The 23,720-nt window shown below is 39.5% G+C and overlaps 1 protein-coding gene across 5 annotated transcripts; it reads left to right on the top strand.

Moving 5' to 3' along the window:
• Positions 1 to 1,405: 1,405 nt before the first annotated feature.
• On the top strand, positions 1,406 to 22,460 carry LOC113170701 (BBX high mobility group box domain containing). Of its 5 annotated transcripts, none has more exons than XM_026372900.1 (16): positions 1,406 to 1,533; positions 4,160 to 4,237; positions 9,010 to 9,181; positions 9,290 to 9,547; positions 11,576 to 11,777; positions 11,864 to 11,931; positions 12,104 to 12,178; positions 12,464 to 12,544; positions 15,600 to 15,665; positions 15,896 to 16,745; positions 16,849 to 16,987; positions 17,764 to 17,915; positions 18,133 to 18,222; positions 18,560 to 18,757; positions 19,274 to 19,466; positions 20,923 to 22,460. In XM_026372900.1, exons 3-16 carry the CDS (start codon positions 9,023 to 9,025, stop codon positions 20,999 to 21,001), a joined length of 2,610 nt encoding a protein of 869 aa, XP_026228685.1. In that variant the 5' UTR covers positions 1,406 to 1,533; positions 4,160 to 4,237; positions 9,010 to 9,022; the 3' UTR covers positions 21,002 to 22,460. The 5 variants fall into 5 exon arrangements, with proteins under 5 accessions (XP_026228685.1, XP_026228688.1, XP_026228689.1 ...); XM_026372903.1 differs by having other exon boundaries at positions 18,563 to 18,757; XM_026372904.1 differs by having other exon boundaries at positions 9,311 to 9,547.
• The last annotated feature ends 1,260 nt before the right edge of the window (positions 22,461 to 23,720 follow it).

Genomic DNA, 23,720 nt, shown 5'->3' on the forward strand with positions numbered 1-23,720 from the left:
TCAGAACTGTTATTTTGAGTAGTGCACACATGTTATTAATAACATTAACAGCCATCCACTTTTATTCAAGTGTCCCAGTAAGTCACAAAAATGAGAGACACTGATCCATCATTACTGTTATTATTTACACCAATGCTTTTCCTGCTGTGACATGTCCAAATATCATTCATAAAAAGGGCTGTGGTGTCGCATTGCAAACAGATGCAATCCTCAGGTTGTGCTGATATAAACAGGATAATATATTCACAGCCTAGATGAAAGGAAGTTGACACAAATGAATGAACAGAGCATATAGTATAGGAAAGACGATATATGCTTGTACGTACATATACACATGTTGGTTTACAGCAGTGCTGTAAAAGCTAAATGTTATATTTTCATTGTGTCCGTTAGAGTGGCAACAAATAAACAGCCTGAATTAAAACCCATGTCTCTCATTTTAAAAAAACTGTTCACCTATCTGCCGAACCAACATTAATTATAAACGAACAGGGCAGAACAGATGAACATAGACACAGAACTGTGTTATTTCCATCAGTAAAAGAAAAATTACTAAAGAACAGTCTATCAAGACGAAAAGATATTTGAATGGTAAGTCAGAAATTTGAGATGAAATAGAATTATGAGGTAAAACATCCTGCTTTAAAAACTAAGAGATAATAGTCAAATTAAAAGTCAAAGATTTGGCATTTGGACTCTGACTTGGTATTTCACTGTGTGTCTGCTAATAGGACCTTTCTGGTTGTTCTTCATTCAAAAAGCTGATGATTTTCTACATTTTTTTATTGTCAACAATTCCCTTAAAAAGAACAAACTCAACAATTGACTGCATCTAGTCACTGTAGCGTCTGTGTGTGTGCAGAACCTGATTTGGCTGATTTGTCTGTTCCATACGGCTCCATTGTTACTAAAACTATTAAAAACACATCCGGGAGTCACACCGGTGCCCAAAATGTACTTTTTAAAACAGCTATAAATGGCTATCCATTTCATGCAGTCACTCAATGCAACAGGGTGACTCACTGATGGCTTTTTAATGGTTTTTTGAGTAACAATGAAGTTCTGTGGCACAGACCAGTGTTCAAGTTAAACCAGCCTCTAGACAGTCTCATCCTCTAAGTGTCCAAAAGGCCTTGTTTTATTCATGCCACCTTTCTGTTGAAGTCCACTACTCTTCTTCTGATTGTTTGTTTGTTGATCACCTTCCTCTCCACATGCTCTCTCCCCTGGACCGCTATCCTCTCATATGTGGGCCTACATTTACCGCACGTGTCCTGCACAGAAAATATGAGGACGTTACACTAATCTCAAAACACTAGGATGCAACGTCGGCTCTCATTGGGGAACCGCAGCTGTCAATCACAAGCGGCGTCCACTAACATGCAGCCTTACATGACTGGGTGGATGTTTCCAATGTGTACAGTAGACTATGGTGCAAAACTGTTGCTAATTTCTCGGAGAAAGCAGTTAAAGAAGATTGAAGCCGCTCGGTGCCCGCTCCCCACGCTGCTGCTGTGCGGTATGTGCGGACAGGTAACTACACTCTGACATTTCTCTAAGCATTTCTTCTCAGTCATCACGCGCACAAACACCCAGGAAGCTTCTAACAAGTACTCAGTCAGCTGAGATAGATTGGAAGCAGCCTTTACTAAGTCGTTATCGGGCTTTTCTGATGTAGCCCGTATGCTTTCGGTGACCTTTGTCAGTCGGGTAGTGCTAAGAGATAAAGTTAAGTCATGGATGGTGTTAGCAAGTACAGGCCAGTCTGGGTATGAGCACTTTGCAAACCGGGGGAGGGGAGGGATATAGCTGAGATGAGAATTTTCTCCCACCTCGAAGAAAACGAAAGTGATTTCTATTACATTATATGACTGAACAAGTCTGTATTTCTGGCAGAATTAACGTAATATTGTGTTATTTCTAAGAGTTGGGGTCGTTAAACGTGTCGCCTTCGCCGACTGTAACATTCATCATCTGGTGAAGTGCTGCGTTTCTGTACCGCTGTCAATGTCCACACGGCAGCAGGTAACACTTCCGGTTTGAGTTATTAAAATAAAGCTTTAGACTTTTCTTATATCTCATGGATCATATAATTTAGTGTTTGCAGTATGTTTAATATTTCCCTATATAACACTGTACTGGCAGTGCAGTAACATACAATGTGTGCGAAATAAATAAATATATTAAAAAAATAAAAAAAATAAGCTCCAGATTTACTGCTGCCTTTTTTGGCTTTTTTAAATTTTGTAAATTTGACCTTGCTAAATACAACATATTATGTTATCTTATTAACATAAGAGTCCATGGGCCTATCATGAAAATGTTATGCACAATTATGTATTTTGTATGGTATGTGTTATATCATTATAGTCACTACACACTCCTGCTACCTTTTAATTGTATAATTAATAGTGGAATGTACTTCTTATCTTATACCTTAAGGAAAGCAGTGTGTACAGCTTTTGTTAAAGTGCAAAACAACTTGACTAACCATAAATATAACACTGGACTGGCGTTATAACAGCTTTTGTGTATTTGTGTGGGATATAAATGCTCACAAGGCAATGTATTTTAGTGGCAATCATCATGTACTTTATGTTGTAGTAAATATACACTGTATGAGACAGTGTATAAATAGACATTGTCTCGACATAATAAATACTCATTAGAGGCGTGCTGTTTTATTTTGGTGACAAGTCTCAGCGCTTCCGGACACCGCGTGCCGTCTGTGGGTGAACTTGACGCAGCTGTGTTTGGTACAGCTAGTGCTGAACTGTTATGATGTGTCAATAAGTTAAAAAGCTGGACGGCACCAATGATGAGAGGCCCCCTCCGGTACTTGAGCAGGATATTAGAGGTATGTTCAGACATCAACGAGGTGTTCATGACAGAGAACTTGTGCTTTTATTGATTTTCTCTTCTAACCCGGTCTGTCTTCTCAACCTCTCAGTCAGTCACTCTGAAAAACTGTTATTACCGCTGCCCTGGACATGATGTCCGCCTGCTGGCTTCCCTTTGAATTTGTTTGTTTCTCATCGACATTTCATTGATAACAAGTCTTCTAGACCTCGCAGCCGTGTCACTGTGGTTGTGTTGCTTAAATATATCTTCAACGCTGGTAGAAATGACCGTGTAAAATAAATGCCAGAGCAACTGTTTCTCAGTGAGGTGGTATGACTCCCCCCCTTCCCTATCCGCATCAAATGCAGAGCCACAAACCTGCGTTGTACTAAACGAACAGCTGCTACAGCACAAACAACTATTTTGCACCTCGATTTAGTCATTGACTCTCATCAGTAGCTGTTAAAGACGCTTACCCTGTTTGGAAAGCATTGTCGGTAAAAACCGTGACACGTCCAGTTAGCAGGAGAGCTAGCAAGCTAACTAGCTACTTTTATTCCTAGTAAGAGTGCGAGGAAATGGAGCTACTGCTCAGCAAAACACTGGCCACAGATGCATGTGCCTGCTTAGAAAATCCCCACTTTAATTAATCACTGTGGATGTTTTTCCCTCGGAGTCGGAGACATTTCGACGACATTGCCATCGCAGAGTTTGACAGGAGTGATATATCCCCCCTACTGTACTGTACTTAGGTTTTCTCCTCCAAACCAAAGCAAGATGGACTCTCATTCGGCTTGTCTGTCTTGTCAGAGCCCAGATCGACATTTTGCACGGACATGAAAGTGTGTGCTCAGAGGTAGGAGCACGTTAGGTAGACAAACTCGTCGTTTATTACACCTGACAAAATGTATGCTGTTATTGTGCGTGAGAAGCTCGACACAGTAGCTCAACACTTCGCTCCCGATACAGGCAGCCCGATCGGGCATCTGCAGTTTCACCTGAGAGCCCAACTAACCTTCTGCGTAGTTAAATACTCACTGGAAATGTGCTCGCTTAATTTAGACGATGTTGTATGAAAAGCTTCCAGTGGTCGCAGGATTTTTGGCCTACGTATTTTGGTTTTGGCCACAAGGGCGGATCGACTGCAAGATTGAAGTGATCAGTGATCAGTGATCAGTGATCAGATCAGACCAGACAAAATGTCCCACCGTATGTTGAAGCTGGTTTTGCACACATTTTCCTGCAGCCGGGCTCATGTTGTAGGAACACTGTATGACAGTATAACGCATGACTGAGAGCAGTGTCTTGTGTTTTATAGGTCATCGTCATTGCATGACAAAGGCTGTGGCAGATTCATCTTCATCACTCATACAGCATTTCCATAGTTTATTCTTCTGTAAGTATTGCCCGTTTTCCACTTTCATAAATACAAACTCTGGCATCTTGTCCACAATAATACAGCCACTAAAACACTAATTCATTCATTGCAAAATCACATTTGTGCCATGTTTAGTAGCCCATCAGAATAAGTGAAAACACATTGAGAAACCAAAACTAATAAGGACTAGTATACAGAAATCTGATTTTATTTATTCATGCACTGTGTACATAGTATAAGTCCATTACAAAACACCCAATGTAAGAGTGCAACTCTATGACCAAAATCACGCCCTATTCACTCATTCAATAATAACTGTGTCATTACTAATAGCTGTTTGAGGTGCACAACAGTAATGTTCTTATCTATAAAAAAAGTGAGCTTTGTGGGATTGTTAGAAGAAAGTATTCACATGTACAATACTTTTGAGTTTCAAGATTCAAGATTCAAAAAACGTGAATCTTGGGGAGGGAAATTGTTTAAGTGCAGTATATAGTAGACAAGTTAACACAACATTAAGACACCACTACACAATGGTAAACACCCCATACTGTGCTATGGAGTACGTAGGGAGTGATTTCAGCCATGGCCCAAAGACCAAAAATACACTGCCCCTACAACAGTCTGATTACCACACTGTGGTGTTACTGTAAGATTTCTGAACTAGTCGATTCCCCTTATATTTTTTTTATGGAATGTTCCACTGAAATATGTTAACAGGACATAATCAAGGAGTATTTTACTTAGAAATCACTTTATATAACTTGCTTTGATTGCACCTTCATGTAAAAAAATGTCAGAGCAACTGTTTCTCATTGAGGCCCACCTTGCAGGAGAGTGGGGTTCAAATCTTAACTGTGGCCTACCTAGGGGTCCTTAGGCAAGACCTCCTTTGTGCTTATCTTGCCTTTGCTTTGTACCTCACTTAGCTAAGAAAAAACTGCTTTACTAAGATTAAAGCAACTGCCAAATGACTAAATGTAAATTTATAAAACAGAACCTTTAGTATCTGAAGCAAGTAAATTATTGGTAATAAGATGTGCAGAAGTCTGAACTTACTTTCTTTTTCTTCCGAATAATGACACAGTCTTACAAGTGATATGACTGTTCAGTGATGTTAACAGCTTTTTAACATCTAAATCTCTGCCATACAGCACATGTTACTATGTAAATCTAATTTGATCAAAATTAAGCTAGCTTTGTGGTACCAGAAATCCAGAGTTAAGCCCAGTTATAATGTCACAGTAGTTTGAGGGTTAGGGTTAGAACTCAAGTATGCAGAAAAATAAGGCTTGGAAAAAAGTAATTCTAATTGTCCCTGGTTCTTTGCAATCCCACGCTCTGGTCCACCATATAAACCTTCATGCATGTACATCCTCTTTATGTTAATTGGCATCAGTCCTTCTTATTGGTAAATAGTCTGCACTTATATAGCACTTTTCTACGTAACTGGCACTCAAAGCGCCTTACACTGCTTCTTATTCAGTCATTCGCAGACACATTCATGCACCAATGGCTTAGCTGCCATGCAGCTGATCTGACTCACCGGGAGAAACTTAGGTTTCAGTATCTTGCCCAAGAACATTTGACAAGGAGCCAGGAATCGAACCACCGATCTCACTATAATTGTGCTACCTCCTGATACACACCTGTCCCCAAATAATTGTTTTTTCTGTACAAAACTTAAACTTGTGCACCATATTATAATATGGCTATCTAACTCAAAATCGAAGTCAGTACCAGCGGCTATAAATGACCATGCTTTGCATCACTTTTTCATCTTACTCGTGGGTCCCACAGTAGGGGGATCCTCCAAGGCAAGTTGAGGGAGAAAATTAACATAGCAAATTAAGGCTAATGAAATTATGGCCAGTGGGGGGAGAATTTGGTTTCTTCACTTGCTCCCTTGATCTTGTTAAATTAAAGCAAATATAAAAACTCTAAATCAGAGGTTTAAATTATGAGACATAGGGTTCAAACATGATTTACTTTTAATTTTTTTTAAGAGTAAACAATTCTTATATTTTCTGTAAATAAGAACTTATAGTTCCTTAGATGCTACAGTTAAATTATTGATCTCTACTCCCCAAAATGTCCTGTGAACTGCAAGTCTACAGTTTTTAGATGGAGCCTCTGCCTACCACTGCTCTTTGCTGAGGCATCTGTGATGTTAAATACAATTGATAAAAGTTTGGGAAAAGAAAACATGGACATGCTACGAGTTACAAAGACTCATCAGCAGGATCACAGACATTCTGTGGTAGCAGCAGACACAGCTGAGCTGCACTACATTATAATGGTGTCAGATAAACATGATCCAATCCACCACTGCTTAAAAAGTTTCAAATGATGTCCCTAGGACAGGGGTGGCCAACCTTGGTCCTCAAGAGCCTCAGCCCTGCTTGTTTTCCAACTATTTCTGCCCTACCCTCTGCTGATTACATGGATCAGGTGTGTTCAGCCAATCAGAAGCAGGAAATGCAGAGATAGTTGGAAAACAAGCAGGACTGTGACTCTTAAGGACCAGGGTTGGCCACTCCTGCCCTAGGACATCCTGACTGTCCTTCTGTATAATTAGGCAAACATTTCTCCTGCTACAGACTCTGAGAGAAGCTAATTTGGCCACATTAGCCTTTTAGCATTACTGTACAACTAATGTGGCTAAAGACAAAACACTCCATGTAGGTAACACTTACGGCTTCAAACTTTGAATGAGACCTAGGTTTAGGTGACAGTCAATCAGAAACAGCCCATCTTTGAGTTTAACTCCTGAAATTAATCTAGCAGCCACGGAACGGTCAGAACTTCACACACACGTGAGGGCACAAACATATACTAGTTTAACCGCTAAGTTAAAACAAACAAGACAAAACCCTTGTGTTTGTAACACTTCCAGCTTCAAACTTTGACTGATGTCCAAATTTGGTTAGCAGACAGTCAGAATCCATCCATCTTTGAGCTTCAAACTTAAAATTAATCCAGCAGGTACGCATGGTCAGAACTTTGCGTGCACACACAAACCCACACACACACAGACATACTGCTTTGCTCTCTGGTTAGTGGACCACTCTGGCAAAAACAATCAATCCACAGATTTTCAGATCCTGAGATGGGAGAAAGACAAAAGATGTTTATTCATGTACCTGAAAAGGTGAGCAGTGTCTGTTTTGCGCTCTGCTGCTACTGTTTTGAGTCTGCTGTAGCAAGGAAAAACAATAAAGGCCAGTTAGTCTTGAACCAAGGTTGTCCTGGGATTTGGACTGAGCCTGAGCAGGTATTGGGTCCCTTAGACCTGGAATGTACTGGTTTCTAAAATCCAGAAAATGTAATTAAAAAAAGAAAAAAGGAGTGAACTAACATGCTTTGTGTGTCTAGATGTGCCAGAGAGTCACACATATGTACAAAAATGAACAAAATATGGATTTTGCATAATATGGGACACTGAGGTTAGGTAACATATATAATATTTCATTTTTTAAAAGATGGTTTCTGTTTAAATGTATTCATTGTTGCTGGTGTTAATTGGTCAGTCTATTGGCTCAACTGGATTGTTATTGTAAAATGGACAAATATGGCATTGATTATTAACGGTAAATGTATTTTGCCATACCAGGTCTGTACAACAATAACAGCCTCTGTCCTTAGACACTCAAGGGAAAGAAATGGGATAAAAAAGCTAAGAGTAACTGATCAGGGATTGTTCTTCTAGCATGGACTGATAAAGAAATACAGGTAAAGACAAAGTTATAAGCCCTCTTCATAAATCAAACAAAATCCTCAACTTTTCCATCAAAATGACCATAATCAAAAGCGCAAAGACAAAATCTCTGAGAGGGTCATTCCAGGACTTAGATGAAGGTTTTGGACCAACTTGGATGTATGCTTCAGGTCACTGTCTTTCTGGAAGACTCAGTGGTGATCTAACACTTGACTGGCAGCAGATTTCTTTACATTATACTACAAAATGTCAACAAAATATTCTGTCTTGCACCCAAACAAGGTTCCCTGTACCTAAAGCAGCAAAACAGCCCCACAGCATTATGCTTCTACCACCATGTTTAACTGTGGAAAAGTTTGAGGTATCCATGTGCCCACACAACTCAGATTTGGTCTCATCAAAAAAAAGGCAGAATTCCAAAACTCCTTGGTTCTTGTTTCAAATGTTCTCGGGCAAACTACAGTTTAGCTTTGATGTGACGCTGTAAAAGCAATGGAGTATTTCTTGCACAAGTCCTCACAACCATCTACCTTGTTGTCCCTCTCAATCAAATGTTCAAGTGCCACTAGCCGTGTTTATTGGGGTCCCTTGGTTCAGTGCTGATTAAATGGTCAGGTGTCTTTTGAAAGCAAAAATGGTGTGTTTCAGATTATTGTCCTGCTACATAACATAAGTGCACTTATCTTTGAGGTCAGAAACTGACTCGGTTAAACATGGAGGCCACACCTACAGCCACTCTGAATATGGGAATAATAATAATGCTAACTTTATGTTAATAACTCAATAATTGACAACAGACTGGGATCTGGTGTATTTGTAGAGCTGGATTTGGAAAAAAATCAACAACTTTGAATGCACATAATGTCATAAGACACTAAATATTAATATTAATATTAAAAGGGCCAAAAAAATAGCTCTTTGAACTTTCCGTCTTTGACCTGTTGTTTGTGGATCACCATCAAAGTCAAACAGTGCAGAAATTATTATGCTAAATTATTATACATCTCACACTGTAGGTATCTTTGGTTGTGGTTCTGCCTAGAGAGATGTATACCTAATTATATTTTCTTAGGTGCAGTAGTACCATGAAGGGTGGAGGAAGAGGTAAGGAGCCACCTGCTGCAGGGGAGGTCACTGGAAAGCGCCCAAAACGCAAATGCCTGCAGTGGCACCCACTTCTCTCCAAAAAGACTCTGGATTTCTCTGAGGAAGAAGAAGAAGATGATGAGGAGGAACTGGAGAAGGTGAGTGTGTTTGATGTCATGGTAGATCATTTATCGCCTCATATTACATATGTAGGAGAGAAAACGTGGTGCAGCATTGCATGTAATGCTTTATGGTTTCGTTGTCAGCAATCAGTCCCATGTGTCCAGGACCAGGAGCCGCAGATGCATTTTGGAAGCACAACAGAAGAAGTGGAGGAGGACTCAAATGAACAACGAGCACGGCGGCCAATGAATGCTTTCCTCCTCTTTTGCAAACGCCATCGTTCTCTGGTGCGGCAGGAACATCCTCGCCTAGACAACAGAGGGGCAACCAAGATTCTAGCTGACTGGTGGGCAGTGCTGGATCCCAAAGAGAAGCAGAAATACACTGACATGGCCAAGGAGGTGAGAGTGTTCACTGATCATTAACAATGTTTTTAACTCTTTTTTACAGTGGAGCCAGAGTTGCTTGTTACTTTCAAATCTTTAAAGAGGTGGTTCAACTTTGTTTGCCAGTCTCCCTGAGAGTCTTGGAGCACAAATGTGAAACTGACACTTCCAGGTTCTGTTCTAGAACTATGAAACCCTTTTGAAAGCATGCTGTGTGCCTTGCTTCATATTTTTAGATAATATCAGATTATCTCGTATTATTGTTAATTTAGTATTTTTGTGTTATGGCTGCCTATGGCAAACCTTTTTCACATAAAGCCTAAACATTACACTAAACATAGCCAGCTAAGCCTCACAACTTCACAGCAAAGGTGAGACCATGAGCAAGTTGATGGGTTGCTGCTAGCTCAGACATGTCTGTAATAATGTCTGTCTGTAGAGCTTTATGTGTACTAAAAAAAAAAAAGAAAGATAGAAAGAAAGAAAAAGATTGTTTTGAGTTAAACAGCTGTTTATGCTTGATATTTAATATGTCTGCACCTACCAGACACAACAACTCAGTTTTTCAGTTGCAGTCAATATAAGGTCAATGTTTATGATTTATGCAAATTTAGTTTTACATCTATAACAGACACTTAAAACTATTACCAGTACATTTCCTGTTTTCTTATTACATTTTGTCCATTTAAAATTTCATCACCTTTGGCTCATACTGTAATATCAGATTCCAGAGAAATCTACAATGAAAGAGGCATTATTCCGTAGTGTAATTCTCAGCATGGGCTCAAGAACACCTGTCAGAACCACTGTCAGTGAACACAGTTTGTCACTGCATCTACAAGTGCAAGATACAATTCTACCATGCAAAGAAAAAAAAAAACACTACATAAACAAGACCCAGAAATACTGCTGCTTTCTTTGGGCCTGAGGTTATTTTAGATGGACTAAAGTGAAGCCCCGCGGTCTGATGAGTCAAGAAAGAGAAATTAGTTTTGGAAACCACAAGACCATTCATGCTGAAAAGAAGAGGGACCATCTGGCTTGTTGTCAGCATGTAGTTCAAAACCCTCCATGATGAGATGGGGGTATGATAGAACACATGGCATAGGTAACTTGCACATCTGTACCACCTTCATGGCTCCGTAGTAAAAGAGCCAGAGTGCTAAACTGGCCTGCCGGCAGACCAGACCTGTCACCAGTTGAAAACATTTGGCACGTTATGAGTGAAACATACGACAAAGGGGGGCCTGAACTGCTGAGCAGCTGAAATCCTGTATTTAGCAAGAATGGGGGAAAAATTCTTCGGGCGCTGAGGAGCAATGAAGCGCATTAGTAAATATGATTCTGCTGACATCTAATTCAAAATCAGGAGATATTTGTCTATAAATTTGTCAATTTTAATTTACATTTTTTACAGAATTACAACTTATTTTGGAAACAGAATTGTACATGAAAGACCTTAAACAAGCAATTTTAAAGTCCATGAAATGAATCTTTTTAGTCAGCTCCTCACTGTGAGCGAACAGCAAACCCTAGCATTTTTACGTCTGTACTTTTCTCGCTGGTTTGATCCACACTGGTCTGAGTTGGAGAAAGTTGGTGTGAAATATTTTTAAATGTCAGAGGTAGTGTCTGAAATCCCCCCTTGTGTATTGCTTTTTGTTTACAGTCTGTCTTTTGAATTGATTGTCCAAATTCAGATTTTTTTTTAAAGTAAATGTAAAATATAGAATCAGTGTCATGAACAATCCCACAAAGCAATGCATTACATTTGCTAAGTGCAAAAATTTTAAATTGTGTAGCACTACACCTCTCAGTAATGGTAAACTACATCCAACCATCCAACTTCCCTAGTTGAATTGTTGGTTGAAAAAGCACTAAAAGTTTGTTAGATTTGGAAAAGTGAATTCAGACACAGCCAAAGTGTTGATGGGTTGTTTCCTATTTCAATTTTTTTAATCAGTAACAGTGTAGAGATGATGGTTTAAAGGCATGTGTTTTCAGGTTTTGCTTCTAACCAAATGAATGTGTGTGTTCTTTCAGTACAAGGATGCCTTCATGAAGGCAAATCCAGGCTACAAGTGGTGTCCCACCACCAGCAAACCTGTGAAGAATCCTTCCTGTCAGCCACTCAGCAACCCCCGCAAAAAAGTTTGGTCCTACTCTTCCAACTCATCCAAGGACTCCACTGCCAAAAAAGTGCCCAAAACTGACAGCATGCCACAATTAAACTTTGCCATGGCAGGTTTGTATGATAAGCTGTATAATAGGCTTGGCATTTCAGTGACTAAATGAAAGATTGTTAATACAATTGCTGTCATTCATTGTCAGATCCTACTAAGATGGGAGGCCTTAGCATGCTGCTGTTAGCTGGGGAGCATGCCCTCACAAACAGGGAGGTAGGTTACTGTGGCAAGCCACCCATGGGTGCATCCATGTAATGCACCAACTTTCCAGTAGATGGCCACAAAGGCTAAATCCTGGTGTTAGTTTTAATTGCAGCTCAAAAAGACCTACATGTTTTTTTACATTATGGTTTTGAATGGATCCCTGTATTGTTTACTTCTCTAGATCCCTTCCAGCACTAAACCTAGTTTACCTGACACAGCCAGCGAAGGGAACTCCTTTCCAGAGGATAAGGAAGAGGTGTGTTGTCTTCGTACACTTTTAAGGCCACAGTTAATGTGATGTTATAGACTTGACTGTGTGCAAAGTTAAAAAGGATTTAGTAAAATCTGCTCTATATACATTACTATTTTCAGACAACTTGTCCTACATACAGTGTGTTGTGCAATAGCCAGTGGTGAAACCTAACTAATTAGGGTCCCTATCATTGATTATTGAATTATAAAAGTCTGATCGCACTTCATCCAACACAGCATTTACAGCAGCACAACTGACTTGTTGTTATGACCCTGTTTGAATCTACAGATGTTGTCTGGGACGATTCTGAACCGAGTGCCTGACATTACTGAAAGCAGGGTCAAGTCTGGTCTTTCCCTACTGCCAGAGGTATGTTTTATTGTCAGCTCATGAGAGATGCACCAGTTATCGTGACTATATATATATTCATGACAATACAGTTAATATACACAGGCAATTTACAACCACTTGTTAACATACAAAGTCCACAACAGATATTTTGGAAAGTTATAGCAATAAAAGCACAGATGTTATTGACAGCATTAATAATAGTTTGATAACTTTTATGTGCGCTAGATACCCAAGGTCAGTTCCTCCAGCCAGTGCAAACATAAGACTGATTTTATTCATATATTTTTTTGCAACTGTTACTGTTGTGCACTACCCATGCAAATTCTGGCAAGATAATAACCTGCAGTTAATTACTTTAGCACTACCCCCAGTACAACACATATAGTATCACATAATCTAACAGTAATGTTGCCATGAAAACAAATACAGCATGCTTTCAAAAGATGAGAAGTATTCAACTTTCAGGAAAGCACCTAAAAGTTGAATACTTTAAATTGCAAGCCACAACAAACAAAACAAAAGGGACCTGTACCACTGAGTGAGATTGGTGTGTTATTCAGTTGTCTTTGGGCTTGACTCTGGTTTGTCAGGGATCACATTTATCCCAGTTTAATCTGCATTGTAACCAATGCAGGTTAACTTGAGAGAATCAGATCCAAACCTGTCAACAGTCCAACCACTCACCACCATGTGTCCTGACTTCTTTAAGAACAGCTTTTTACAAACGCATAGTTTACACCTGTTGACAGGTGTCTATGTCAAAGCTAATTCTTATAACTGCAGCTCAGTAAAAACTCAACAATGATCAACAATGCAACATTTCCAAGCAACAAGATAGACTTTAACATGTATTAACTACTTTTCTTCTCTTCAGTCCTCTGTGATATTAAAAACAGTCTTACATTCATTTAACATACGTACAGTTTGTACGTACAGACACAAAAAGCAAAGAAAACTGACTTTATTCCAAAAGATACCTTATATAAAAATAAAAAAAAACACACAATATAAAATACAGTGTACCGTAGCCTTAGCCTTTTGAAATAAAATTTAAAAAAATTCTGAAACTTATTTTATTGCTATCATTTATTTACTAAAGACATTCTGCTCTATATGACTGTATGTACGGTGCTGTAAAAAAGGATTAATTAATTTATTTTTGTATATTTATATAAGGCAAAACAATTTCCCGCTAGGATTAATAAAGTTTTATGAATCTTGAATCTTGATACACAAAGATAACCATATTATGCCATATATTGTCCCATAAAAACCAGTGCCACAAAGTCTCCAAAATGTGCCTGTACACTGTCATGCAGAAAAACTGCATGGATAGAAAGCAGCAACCATGAATGTGTGGGAACAGACCAACAAGTGAGCACTGTTGGTGCTGTTTTGCCATTTGCAGAGTGAGTGAGAAAAAACAATGGTGGAATGCAAATGTTCGCCTGAGATTGTTGTGGGACGTGTTTGGACTGAGCCCGAGCAGGGATTGGGTCCCGTGATTTTGAGCACAAACTTTGAATGGGCCAAAAAGTGGATTTTGCATAATATGGGCACTTTACGGGAAAAACACTGTACAAACCTCCTGGGCCCTGTGTGAAAAAGGAATTGTCCCCCAAATCTATTAACTAGTTTTGTCACCCTTGGTGGCAACAGCTACAGTCAAGCACTTAACCCTTTCACATTGCTGCAGAAAAACTAAGGCCCACTCTTCTTTGCAGAATGTTTCAATTCAGTAACATTGGATGGTTTTCGAGCATGAATGGCCTGTTTAAGGTCATGCCACAGCATCTCAATCAGATTCAACTCTGGACTTTGACTAGGCTACTCCAAAACCTTAATTTAGTTTTTGTGTGTTTTTAAACTATTCAGAGGTGGACTTGCTGCATAACCCAAGTACTACTGAGCTTGAGGTCAGAAACTAATGGGCTGACAATCTCCTTCAGGATTTTCTGGTATAGCTCAGAATTTATGATCCCATCAATAATGGCAAGTTGTCCAGATCCTGAAGCCTCAAAGCAGCCCTAGACCAGACTGTTGTATGATGCTCTTTTTATGCTCTTTTTATTCATTTGATACAAGATGTAACGGGATGCGCACCTTCCAAATATTTGCCCAAAGGTCTTTGAGATTTTTTGGCAAATGTGAAACAAGCCTTTGTGTTCTTTTAGGTCAGCAGTTGCTTTTGCCTTGAAACTCAGGTTTTCTTGCCCAGCGACTTTCTTATATTGGAATCATGAATGCTGACCTTAACTGAGGCCGGCAGTTCTTTGTTGGTCTGGGTTACATTTAGTCATTTGGCAGATGCTTTTATCCAAAGGGACTTACAAGTGAGGTATAAGGCAAGCAGACAATGAAGATAATGGCTCTCACTGTAGTTTCCTGGAGTCCCAGAATTAAAAATGGCTTTGTAACCAGTTACTCTGTTTCTTATCTGTGTTGCTTTTTGAGATCTTTTCTTTCACTTTAATTAAAGCAATTCTCCAAAGAGGTTTGGACAGTATAAGCTTTTTAGCTGTGTGTTGCTGGGCTCAAACAAATAAGACTGACATAGGAGGTTGGTATAAGGGATGCAGGAGCTGGACAGTAATCAATAATGAACTCATGCTCTGGATAGTAGCAGTGAGGAGGGAAAAGGAGGAGAGAAGGATGGTGATCATTTGGAGATGGTGTTCAGGTAATGTTAGTGGAAGCGAAAGTGGAGGAGTACAGGTAGATGGGAGTTGTAGTCTGGAAGTTGAGTCAGAAGCACAGAGCCAACGTTGTATCTTTGGGGAGAGGAAACACTCTAGGGCAGGGCAGACAAAAAGCACAATACAAACAGATAGTCCACAAACAAGTTCACAATTGAAAATCCAGTGATAGAATCCAATATGGGAGATAATAAAATGAAAAAAGTAAGAGAGCCAGGCTACGTTAAACAGGCTGTGTAGTTCTTCTTTCCTATAATAAAAATAAAGTAAACTTTGTTGCAGGGAGTATTTCTGAATAATAGTAGTATCTCTAGAAAGCTACTACTAAATGTGATCATGCAACAAACACAACTAAGGGTGTTGTCGTATGTTCACAGTCATCTGTGCCTGCTGCACATGAAGGGAAACCATGCAGACAGTCTGCTCTCTTCCAGCTGGCTGAGGTAAGGCATTTGAGCGTTTACACATCATGCATTCTGTATATACTTAACACTAAATTCAGTTTACATAGTGCAACTTCTACATACTATATAAAGCTACATAAACATCTGATGAGATCTGATAAAGCAAAATAAATGTATAGATGCATATTTATTTTATTTATTAGTTCATTATTTATAAGAAGCATCCATTTTTATGAATTTAAATGATTGTTTTTGTTGTGTTTGGTAAGATGTGCTTGGCGTCTGAAGCTGGAAAGATGGACACAGTTATATCTCCTCCAGAGGACAGCTCCTCTACAGCCTTTTTGCAGCAAACTGCAGATTTGGCGGAGATCAAGGAGGAGAAAGCAAACACTGACTACTCTCCTCCCTCCCCTCACACATCAGCCCTCTTACCTCCACCCCCCTCTATCACTTCTACCTCCACTGATGCCATTCCCCCGCAACTCAGCAGCCAAAATGCATGTGTCAAAAAGAAGAGCAAGAAAAAAGAGGTGGCTAAGTCAATTGATAACAGTGAGCTCCCATGCTTGACAAAGAAGAAGTGTGATGAAGCAGAATCACAAGTGGACAGTGTTTTCAGTACAATTGAGGCAGTGGCCAAAGGTGCCTGGAAAGATTCTGGGGAGAAGCCTAAGAAGAAGATACAGAGCAGTCCTAGTGGTGGAATTTCTGGTTGGCCCAAAAAGAAGAGTAAGCCCAAAGTTAACACCTTTGTCAAAGACAAAGAGGAGGACTTGGATGACGACAGTGGACAGTGTGAACAGGTCAGTTCCTCTGAGGTGGAGATGAAAGAAGATGTATCTGCTATTAGCCACAAGACAGAAACAGATGAAGCATGTATAGGAATCACAGACCTCCAAGGCACCATACCTGAACCCCATTGCTCCCCCTGCGCCCACTCGCCTACTGCGGTCAAAGAGGAGGACAGGGGGAGGGAAAGGCAGGGCGAAATGAGCTGTGAGTCCAACACAGAGAACCGTGGCTCCAGGAAATCAGAGAGGAGCTGTAAAGGAGCCTTGTATAAAACCCTTGTTTCTGAGGGAATGCTGACTTCACTCAGAGCTAATATTGACCGAGGTATCCATTTTGATTTAAATGAGCATTGTCTCTACCTGAATATATTTTGTAGTTAAACATGATCTTTTCCTGTTTTTTTTAATGGTTTCATACGTGTGTACAGGTAAAAGAGGGGCTTTCCGTGCTTCTGATCATGCTCATGATGCAAACTGGGGCGATGACAGCTGGATACTTCCTCAGATGGGATCTAATCATCCCAAGAAACTGAAAAAGTCCAAGTCCAAAGATGAATCTTCACAGGGGTGAGCCATGTCTGCTCTTATCTATGTGTTGTACAATACCAAGTTGCGCTGAGTAGAATTATCGTACAGAGTAATGATCAACTGAGTAATTTTTAGCTTACCTGTTAATCAAGCCTCTTCCAAACTTCAGTGTATTAGATATCATCCCCAACTCTACATGGATGTATGTCTGGGGCAGACAGCCAGTTAAAAAAAAGCTACTGTAGCCCGACATTTGAGAATAAAAACCAGGTTAAATAGTATTACCACATGTCTTGGTCAGTGATTGTCTGCAGTACACGTTTACATGTTCAATTAGAATTACATCAGTAAGCTCATTGTTCAGTGTTCTTATTGGTCCTCTCTGGCCAATACTCTGGCTTTTGAATACAAACTTTTAGTTAATTCATGTGATGAATAAACTAAAAAAACACTACAAGAGCAGTACCTTAGTAAACATATAACTAATGCTCACAAAGGGTTGTATCGTTTATTTCCTTTGCAAGTGTTCATTCAATTAACTTGAATTTACAAAATGCAGCTTTTGGGAGTCAAACTGGGTGTAACATGACACTTGAAATCAGTCCACCCAGGGCAATAAATCTATGTCAAAGCTATACAGGACATCAATGGTCAGAACCTGCGCCATATCACACATATGTACAAGGTGCCTTTTTTTTTTATCAATATGTGACCACAGGTTCTCTGCTCCTTTTTCCCTCACAATACACTCACCTTCAGTAATCTTAATAATGACTAAAATTGATTATATGTTCTATTTTAACTCCACTTGTCAGCCTTGGGAAACTGGAGGAGGAGTTTGAAAAGAAATTTAACAGCCTGCCACAGTATAGCCCCATGACATTTGACAAGAAGGGGACTGCTGTTTCAAAGAAGAAGAAGATCGACAGCTCCACCGTCCATGAGGAAACCTGTAAAGTTGCGAAAGGTGGGAACAACATCAAATATTTCTCCACTCAAATAATACAGTGACTGTTTCTTGATATCCTCTCATCTCATCCATGGCCCAGTCTGCGCCTGTTTAGTCATGTTTTCCACACCTGTGGTGTTCAAGACCAGTTCTCTCTTTGTTCAATCAAAAACATTCAGACTCCATAACAGAGCATTTCCATGTTCTTGTTTTTCTTTGTTTTGTGCTGTATCAGGGCCATCTCCATCTCAGAAAAAGACCTCATTCCACAAGATTGTTAGGAAGCACAAACACAAAAAGGAGAAACCAGGTGCAATGGATACAGGTGAACTAGAACGCTGATGTTTGTTACATAGCAGGGATAAGAAAGAAATTGTTCAAGTGGAAAGTTTGAAACAAATGAGAAAAAAAAATTCAGACATTTTTGAATATGGTGTTGATTGCTTATTGAAAGAGCCACAGTAGAGTGCTTTCCTACTTAAAGAAAAGGAAATATTTATCATCAATAGTCATTACGTTTTAGCTGCTGAATCCACAGTGATACTAAACAAACAAATGAAGAATTCTATAACTCTCGTTAGAGCTTCGAAACATATCTTTGTCACCGATTTTCATTTCTGCCTGTGTAAAGGACAAATGATTGAAACCTATTCTCTCATTAGCAGTGGTACAGAGTGAGTCCATGATGGTGGATTCACCTTCAAAAGCCAAATCGTGTGCCACCATTGCCATAATGTGCCCAGATGTCCAAGGCACCACCAATATGGAAATGCTAGTTGGTAGCCAGAAGAGGAAGGCTAGGAAAACCAAGATCACACACTTGGTGCGCACAGCAGATGGCAGTGTGTCTCCAGCTGAGGGTAAGTGATGAATGATCAATTGCATTGATTAGCGTGCGAATACATCTATGTGTCTCTGGTCCAAAGAGGTGAATGTTTTGCCCTTATATGCTGAAAATATACATGCTAGCAGGGTTAACTAGGTAAATAGGAAAAAAAAACTTTTAATAAAATACAATTAAGAGGAAAAAGTTTGAGGAAAGAATTGTAGGTTTTACGTTTATTTTACATCTTACATAATAATATTATCAACTTTTAGATGATGTATTTTCATGGATGAAACAGTTGTCAGTTCATAAAGTGTTAAAACATTTCTGTATCAATGAAACTGGAACTGATATCTCACTAGCTAGTGCCTAAAAGCCCAGAGGAAGTAATTTCAACCTATTACTCGGTTTAAAGTTAAGCATCAACACGTTTTTATTTACAAGTTTCTTTCCTATAATGTAGATCTGACAAAGGAAAGTAAATGAAATAATCCAATAATTTGTAATGGCGTTCCTGACAATACTATATGGTTCATGCTTTGTTTTTCAGAGGACAAAACTAGGGACCTGAACCAGGAACAGGATAAGAAGCCATTACCCCAACAGAATTTATGCAATGAAAAAGGGTGCTTCAGTAATCTCACATCCGAGGAGGCAGAGAGGAGCACCATACCACAGGAGCTACCTGCTTTCTTCAGCTTGGCAGCCCTCGCTGAGGTAGCAGCCATGGAAAACGTTCACAGGTAGAAACACAGCTGAGCCTACATACAGTGCCTACAAAAATGATTCACCCCCTTAGATGTTTCATCCTTTTATTGACATTATAAATCAATCGTGGTCAATAAAAGTTGGCGACTTTGACAAAAAATGCCAGAAAAATACCTCATTAATGTCAAAGTGAAAACAGGTTTCTACAAAGTACTGTCAGTTAAATAAAAATATGTAAGGTGAAATCAATGTTTGCATTAATATTCACCCCATTCAGGTCAGTATTTAGTAGATGCACCTTTGGCTGCAATCACAGCATGGATTGCCTATCCACCATGCTGGTGGATAGGTCTCAGATAGGCTTGCAAATCTGGACACTGGAATTTTAATTTCTTCTTTGCAAAACTGTTCAAGCTCTGTCAGGTTGCATGGGGATCGGATGTTAACAGCCCTTTACAAGTCCATCAATAAAGTCTCTATTGGATTGAGGTCTGGGCTTTGACACTGCCACTCCAGAACTTTTTTCCTGTTGTTGGTAAACCATTTCTGTGTAGCTTTCACTGTATACTTCAGGTCATTGTCTTGCTGGAAAACAAATCTTCTCCCAAGCCATAGTTGTCTTGATGACTGATGACCGAGCTTTCTGGGACAGCCAAGAAGCATCCCCACAGCATGATGCTGCTACCACCATGTTTCACAATGGTGTGTTTGTGATGATGTGCAGTGTTCGGTGTGCACCAAACATAGCGTCTTACACTTGACCATGGAGTCTTTCATGTCTTCCTATTGGTGAACTCAATTCAGTGATTTAACATGAGTTTTCTTCAACAGTGGCTTTCTCCTTGCCACTCTCCCATAAAGCTTTGACTGATGAAGAACTCTATCTTAGTTGCTGAAGCTTGTAACTCCCTCAGAGTAGTCATCGGTGTGTTAGTGGCCTCTCTCTCTAGACACCTTCTCTTTCCAGTTTGTGTGGACGACCTATTTAGACATGTGCCATATTCCTTCCGTTTCTTGATGATGGATTTCACTGAACTCCGGGGGATGTTCAGTGCCTTGGAGATTTTTTTTTTGTTTCCATCCCCCAACATGCTTTTCAATGACCTGTTCTCTGAGTTGCTGGGAGTGTGTAATGGTAGCCAGGAATACTGATTAACCAGTGACTTTCCAAACACAAGTGTCTTTCTCACTCAGGTGATCCCCATTTCACTAATTGTGGGACTACTACCACCAAATATCTGGACCTCTGTTGGATTAGGTCAGTGATTTTAAAGGGGGAAATTTGATGCAAACATTGATTTAACTTTAAATATTTTATTTAATTGACATTATCTATTTACACTTCATGAGGTATTTTTCTTAATTTCTTTTCGTCAAAGTCGCCAACTTTTATTGACCATGATTGATTTATGTCAATTAAAGGATGAAACATTCAAGGGGGTGAATACTTTTTGGAAAATGGTGAACATACTTTTTAATATCCTGTTTCAGAGGCCAGAGAGGCTTGGCTGAGAGTCAGAAGAAAGAGCTAACCCAGACTCCAGTCCTCATCTCCTGTGCTGATCAATGAACCTCTGCTGCTGCTGCTTCTCTGAGAAACCACCACATGGACATTGGCAGTGGAGCTCTACTTTCCAGTGGTAACCTTGTGCTGAGGGGAGACATGATCAGGAAGCTCTGGAGAAGCTCCACCTTTCCCTGTTGTGATGAATTTGCTTGAGCATGGGGTCATGGTGGGGGCAAAGAGACCATCTCCTCCTCCTCCCTGCTCTTCACTATCTCAGTGTTTCCTCCTGAAGCCTTCCTTTGGTTTGAGGGAGGATGCCTTTCTGAACTCCTCACCCCCCGCCCCTTTAGATGCTCCGTTAGGGCCTGTGGAAGAATCAAGTTGTACCCCAGTGCATGGGTTCCCTTATAGAGATGATTGTCATGGGATTATTGTAACACTGTTTTGTCAAGTAGAGGCCATTTTAAGGTCAGGTCTTGCAATTTAAAAACAGCATTTTAGGTAGTGGAAAAACCCAAGAATGCATTTGTTTTTATAGATGAACACAGCTTTCTTTCACCTCCTTACCTCACACACGCCTACTGAAGAGTTCCCTCCACCTCTAGTAGAATACCTCTGTATCTCTTAAGCTCTGGTCCTTTCCATTCCTTCCAGCTTCAACCCAAAACGACTTTAACCAGGGTAAATAATCATGATGGATAGACTTCCATTACTACTACTTACTACTTGCTTAGTGTTTCCCTGTGGTACACTAATGTGTACTCAAACTATGAAGAAATCTTGATTGAGTATTTGATGTATACCTTAAGATGATGCTACTGTAAAACAGTATGTGGTAGCTACAAGTAATCATGTTAGACTGAATGTGTAAGAGTAGTCCAGACCCTTGCATCTGAAGTTGTTGACTATAGCTGAGGGCGCTTGTCCTGTTTATCTTTTTAGTAGTAGGTTGATAGTGTTTCAGGCTTATGAGTCGGCTTAAAAACTGCTTCTTGTGAAAGGGAGATTGTGTGAAAGTGATTGAAACTATAGCCTTAACCCGCTCCCTCCTAGACCCTCTTCGCCACCGCAAAACTCTCAACCAGCGTCTTGCTAAACGCCATCTCAGTCAGTCATCAGTCAGCAGGAACGTTTTGGAATAGTGAAATGCAGTTTTTTGTAAATACTTGATCTTATTGCAGTTTGCGTAGCATTTAGAGAGGTTAATTCCTTGTGTGCAACTTATTTCACGGAATAGGGTTTTGTTTGTTTATTACGTAAACACTGCACTACTTTTCTAGCTGAAGTTTGAGTTGCTCTCATTTTGGAAGGGTAATGAAATGCCTTGTCCCCACTGGTCACAGTGTTGTCACACTGTTGTCTGTTTCTGTAGTGTCTTTAGTGTCCTCAGGACCTGGCTAAAGCCAACCACAAGCTCCAGTGGAAAATATCAGGACTTTGTAAATTTGTTTTATGAAACAGTTTTTATTTGACATGTCTCATAAAATGAGAAATTTTAGAAAAACATGAATGGAAATCTATCTATCGCTATATATATATGTAAAGTTACACATTATATATATATATATATATATATATATATATATATATGTGCACACACAGAATATAACTAAATCAACTCGGTAGTCTATAGCTGCTCTTGAAACTAATGGAGACAAGGCATTTAATAACCTCCCCAGTTGTTTCCTATCGGCCTTTTGAGATTTTATTGCCAAGTAATGGTCTGCTCAGAGGTCACATGTAATCAATTGTTTGATTTGTAGGCATATTTATAATTCCAAGCAGCATTTTGTTCCTTTGTTGTTTTTTTAGCTGTGTTGTATTAATGTTTGGTCAGAATCATTCCATTTCTATGCCTCTGTCTTGGACCCTATTTTGCGTTTACAGCTGATCAGCAGTAAGAGTGAGGAAAACTTGGAACAGATGCAGTTGAGCTGCAGGTTTGTTGTCTTCCCTGGAAGAGCTTAGTGGAGGAAAACCTAAGAGCTACACAGCCTCCCCAGCAATACCGCTCACCTCCATATATATCAGCCTTTTGTTCCTCTGCCTAGACCAATACTTAATGTATCACATTTTAGACTGAATCATGTTTAGAACTTTTATAGCTTGTTGTTTTTTGATTGTTCTGAGTGTGTGCATTTATGATGCTCTTTTAATGAATCCTCTTTATTAACTTAAGTGTTTTTTTCCTGAGGTCAAGTTTACTGGATTAAGACTGTTGTCAAAAAAAAAGGTCAAGCTCATAGACAATTAAGGCATCTATGCTTACCTGCAAAGCAAATGAGCAGTGAGATAAATACATCATCTCTAGATAATGAGCTTGACTTTTCACCTCTGGAGGACTGTATTCGACTGCAACTGCATCCCCTTTTCTCAGATTTGTGTTAGGGTATATTCAGAGTGCTTTCAGACACCTAGTGACAGGACTGACAAATAAGGCATGGATAGGTCTCTAAGAATTCATGCATCTTGAAAAAGAGTATTTTTCCTAAATCAGCCCATTGTTAAACAATAATGATCTTTAGCTTATGCAGGCCCTTATGTGCAAATAGTGCATTATGTGCAACAAATCTACAACTCAACTTGTCTCCAAATTTGTCCATAAAACTAATTAACTAACTGCAAATGTTTCCCAGTTAAGCTCATGGGAACCATAGTATGCTTTATGATAAACCTAACAATAAACAGTGTGTATATTTATATATATATATATTTTCAGATATGAGAGAAAGTTACTTAAGGATGATATCATCTAAGCAGTAAACTCTATAGTTCTTTCACT

This window comes from Anabas testudineus, chromosome 14 (genome assembly GCF_900324465.2).
Source record: "Anabas testudineus chromosome 14, fAnaTes1.2, whole genome shotgun sequence".
Taxonomy (NCBI): Eukaryota; Metazoa; Chordata; class Actinopteri; order Anabantiformes; family Anabantidae; genus Anabas; species Anabas testudineus.

Bases quoted from the DNA above. Each gene is read 5' to 3' on its own strand.
- LOC113170701 (XM_026372900.1), top strand. From the start codon at position 9,023: ATGAAGGGTGGAGGAAGAGGTAAGGAGCCACCTGCTGCAGGGGAGGTC. The intron at 11,932-12,103 runs GTAGGTTACTGT...TTACTTCTCTAG, and splicing joins ATGCCCTCACAAACAGGGAG to ATCCCTTCCAGCACTAAACC. The intron at 12,545-15,599 runs GTATGTTTTATT...GTATGTTCACAG, and splicing joins GTCTTTCCCTACTGCCAGAG to TCATCTGTGCCTGCTGCACA.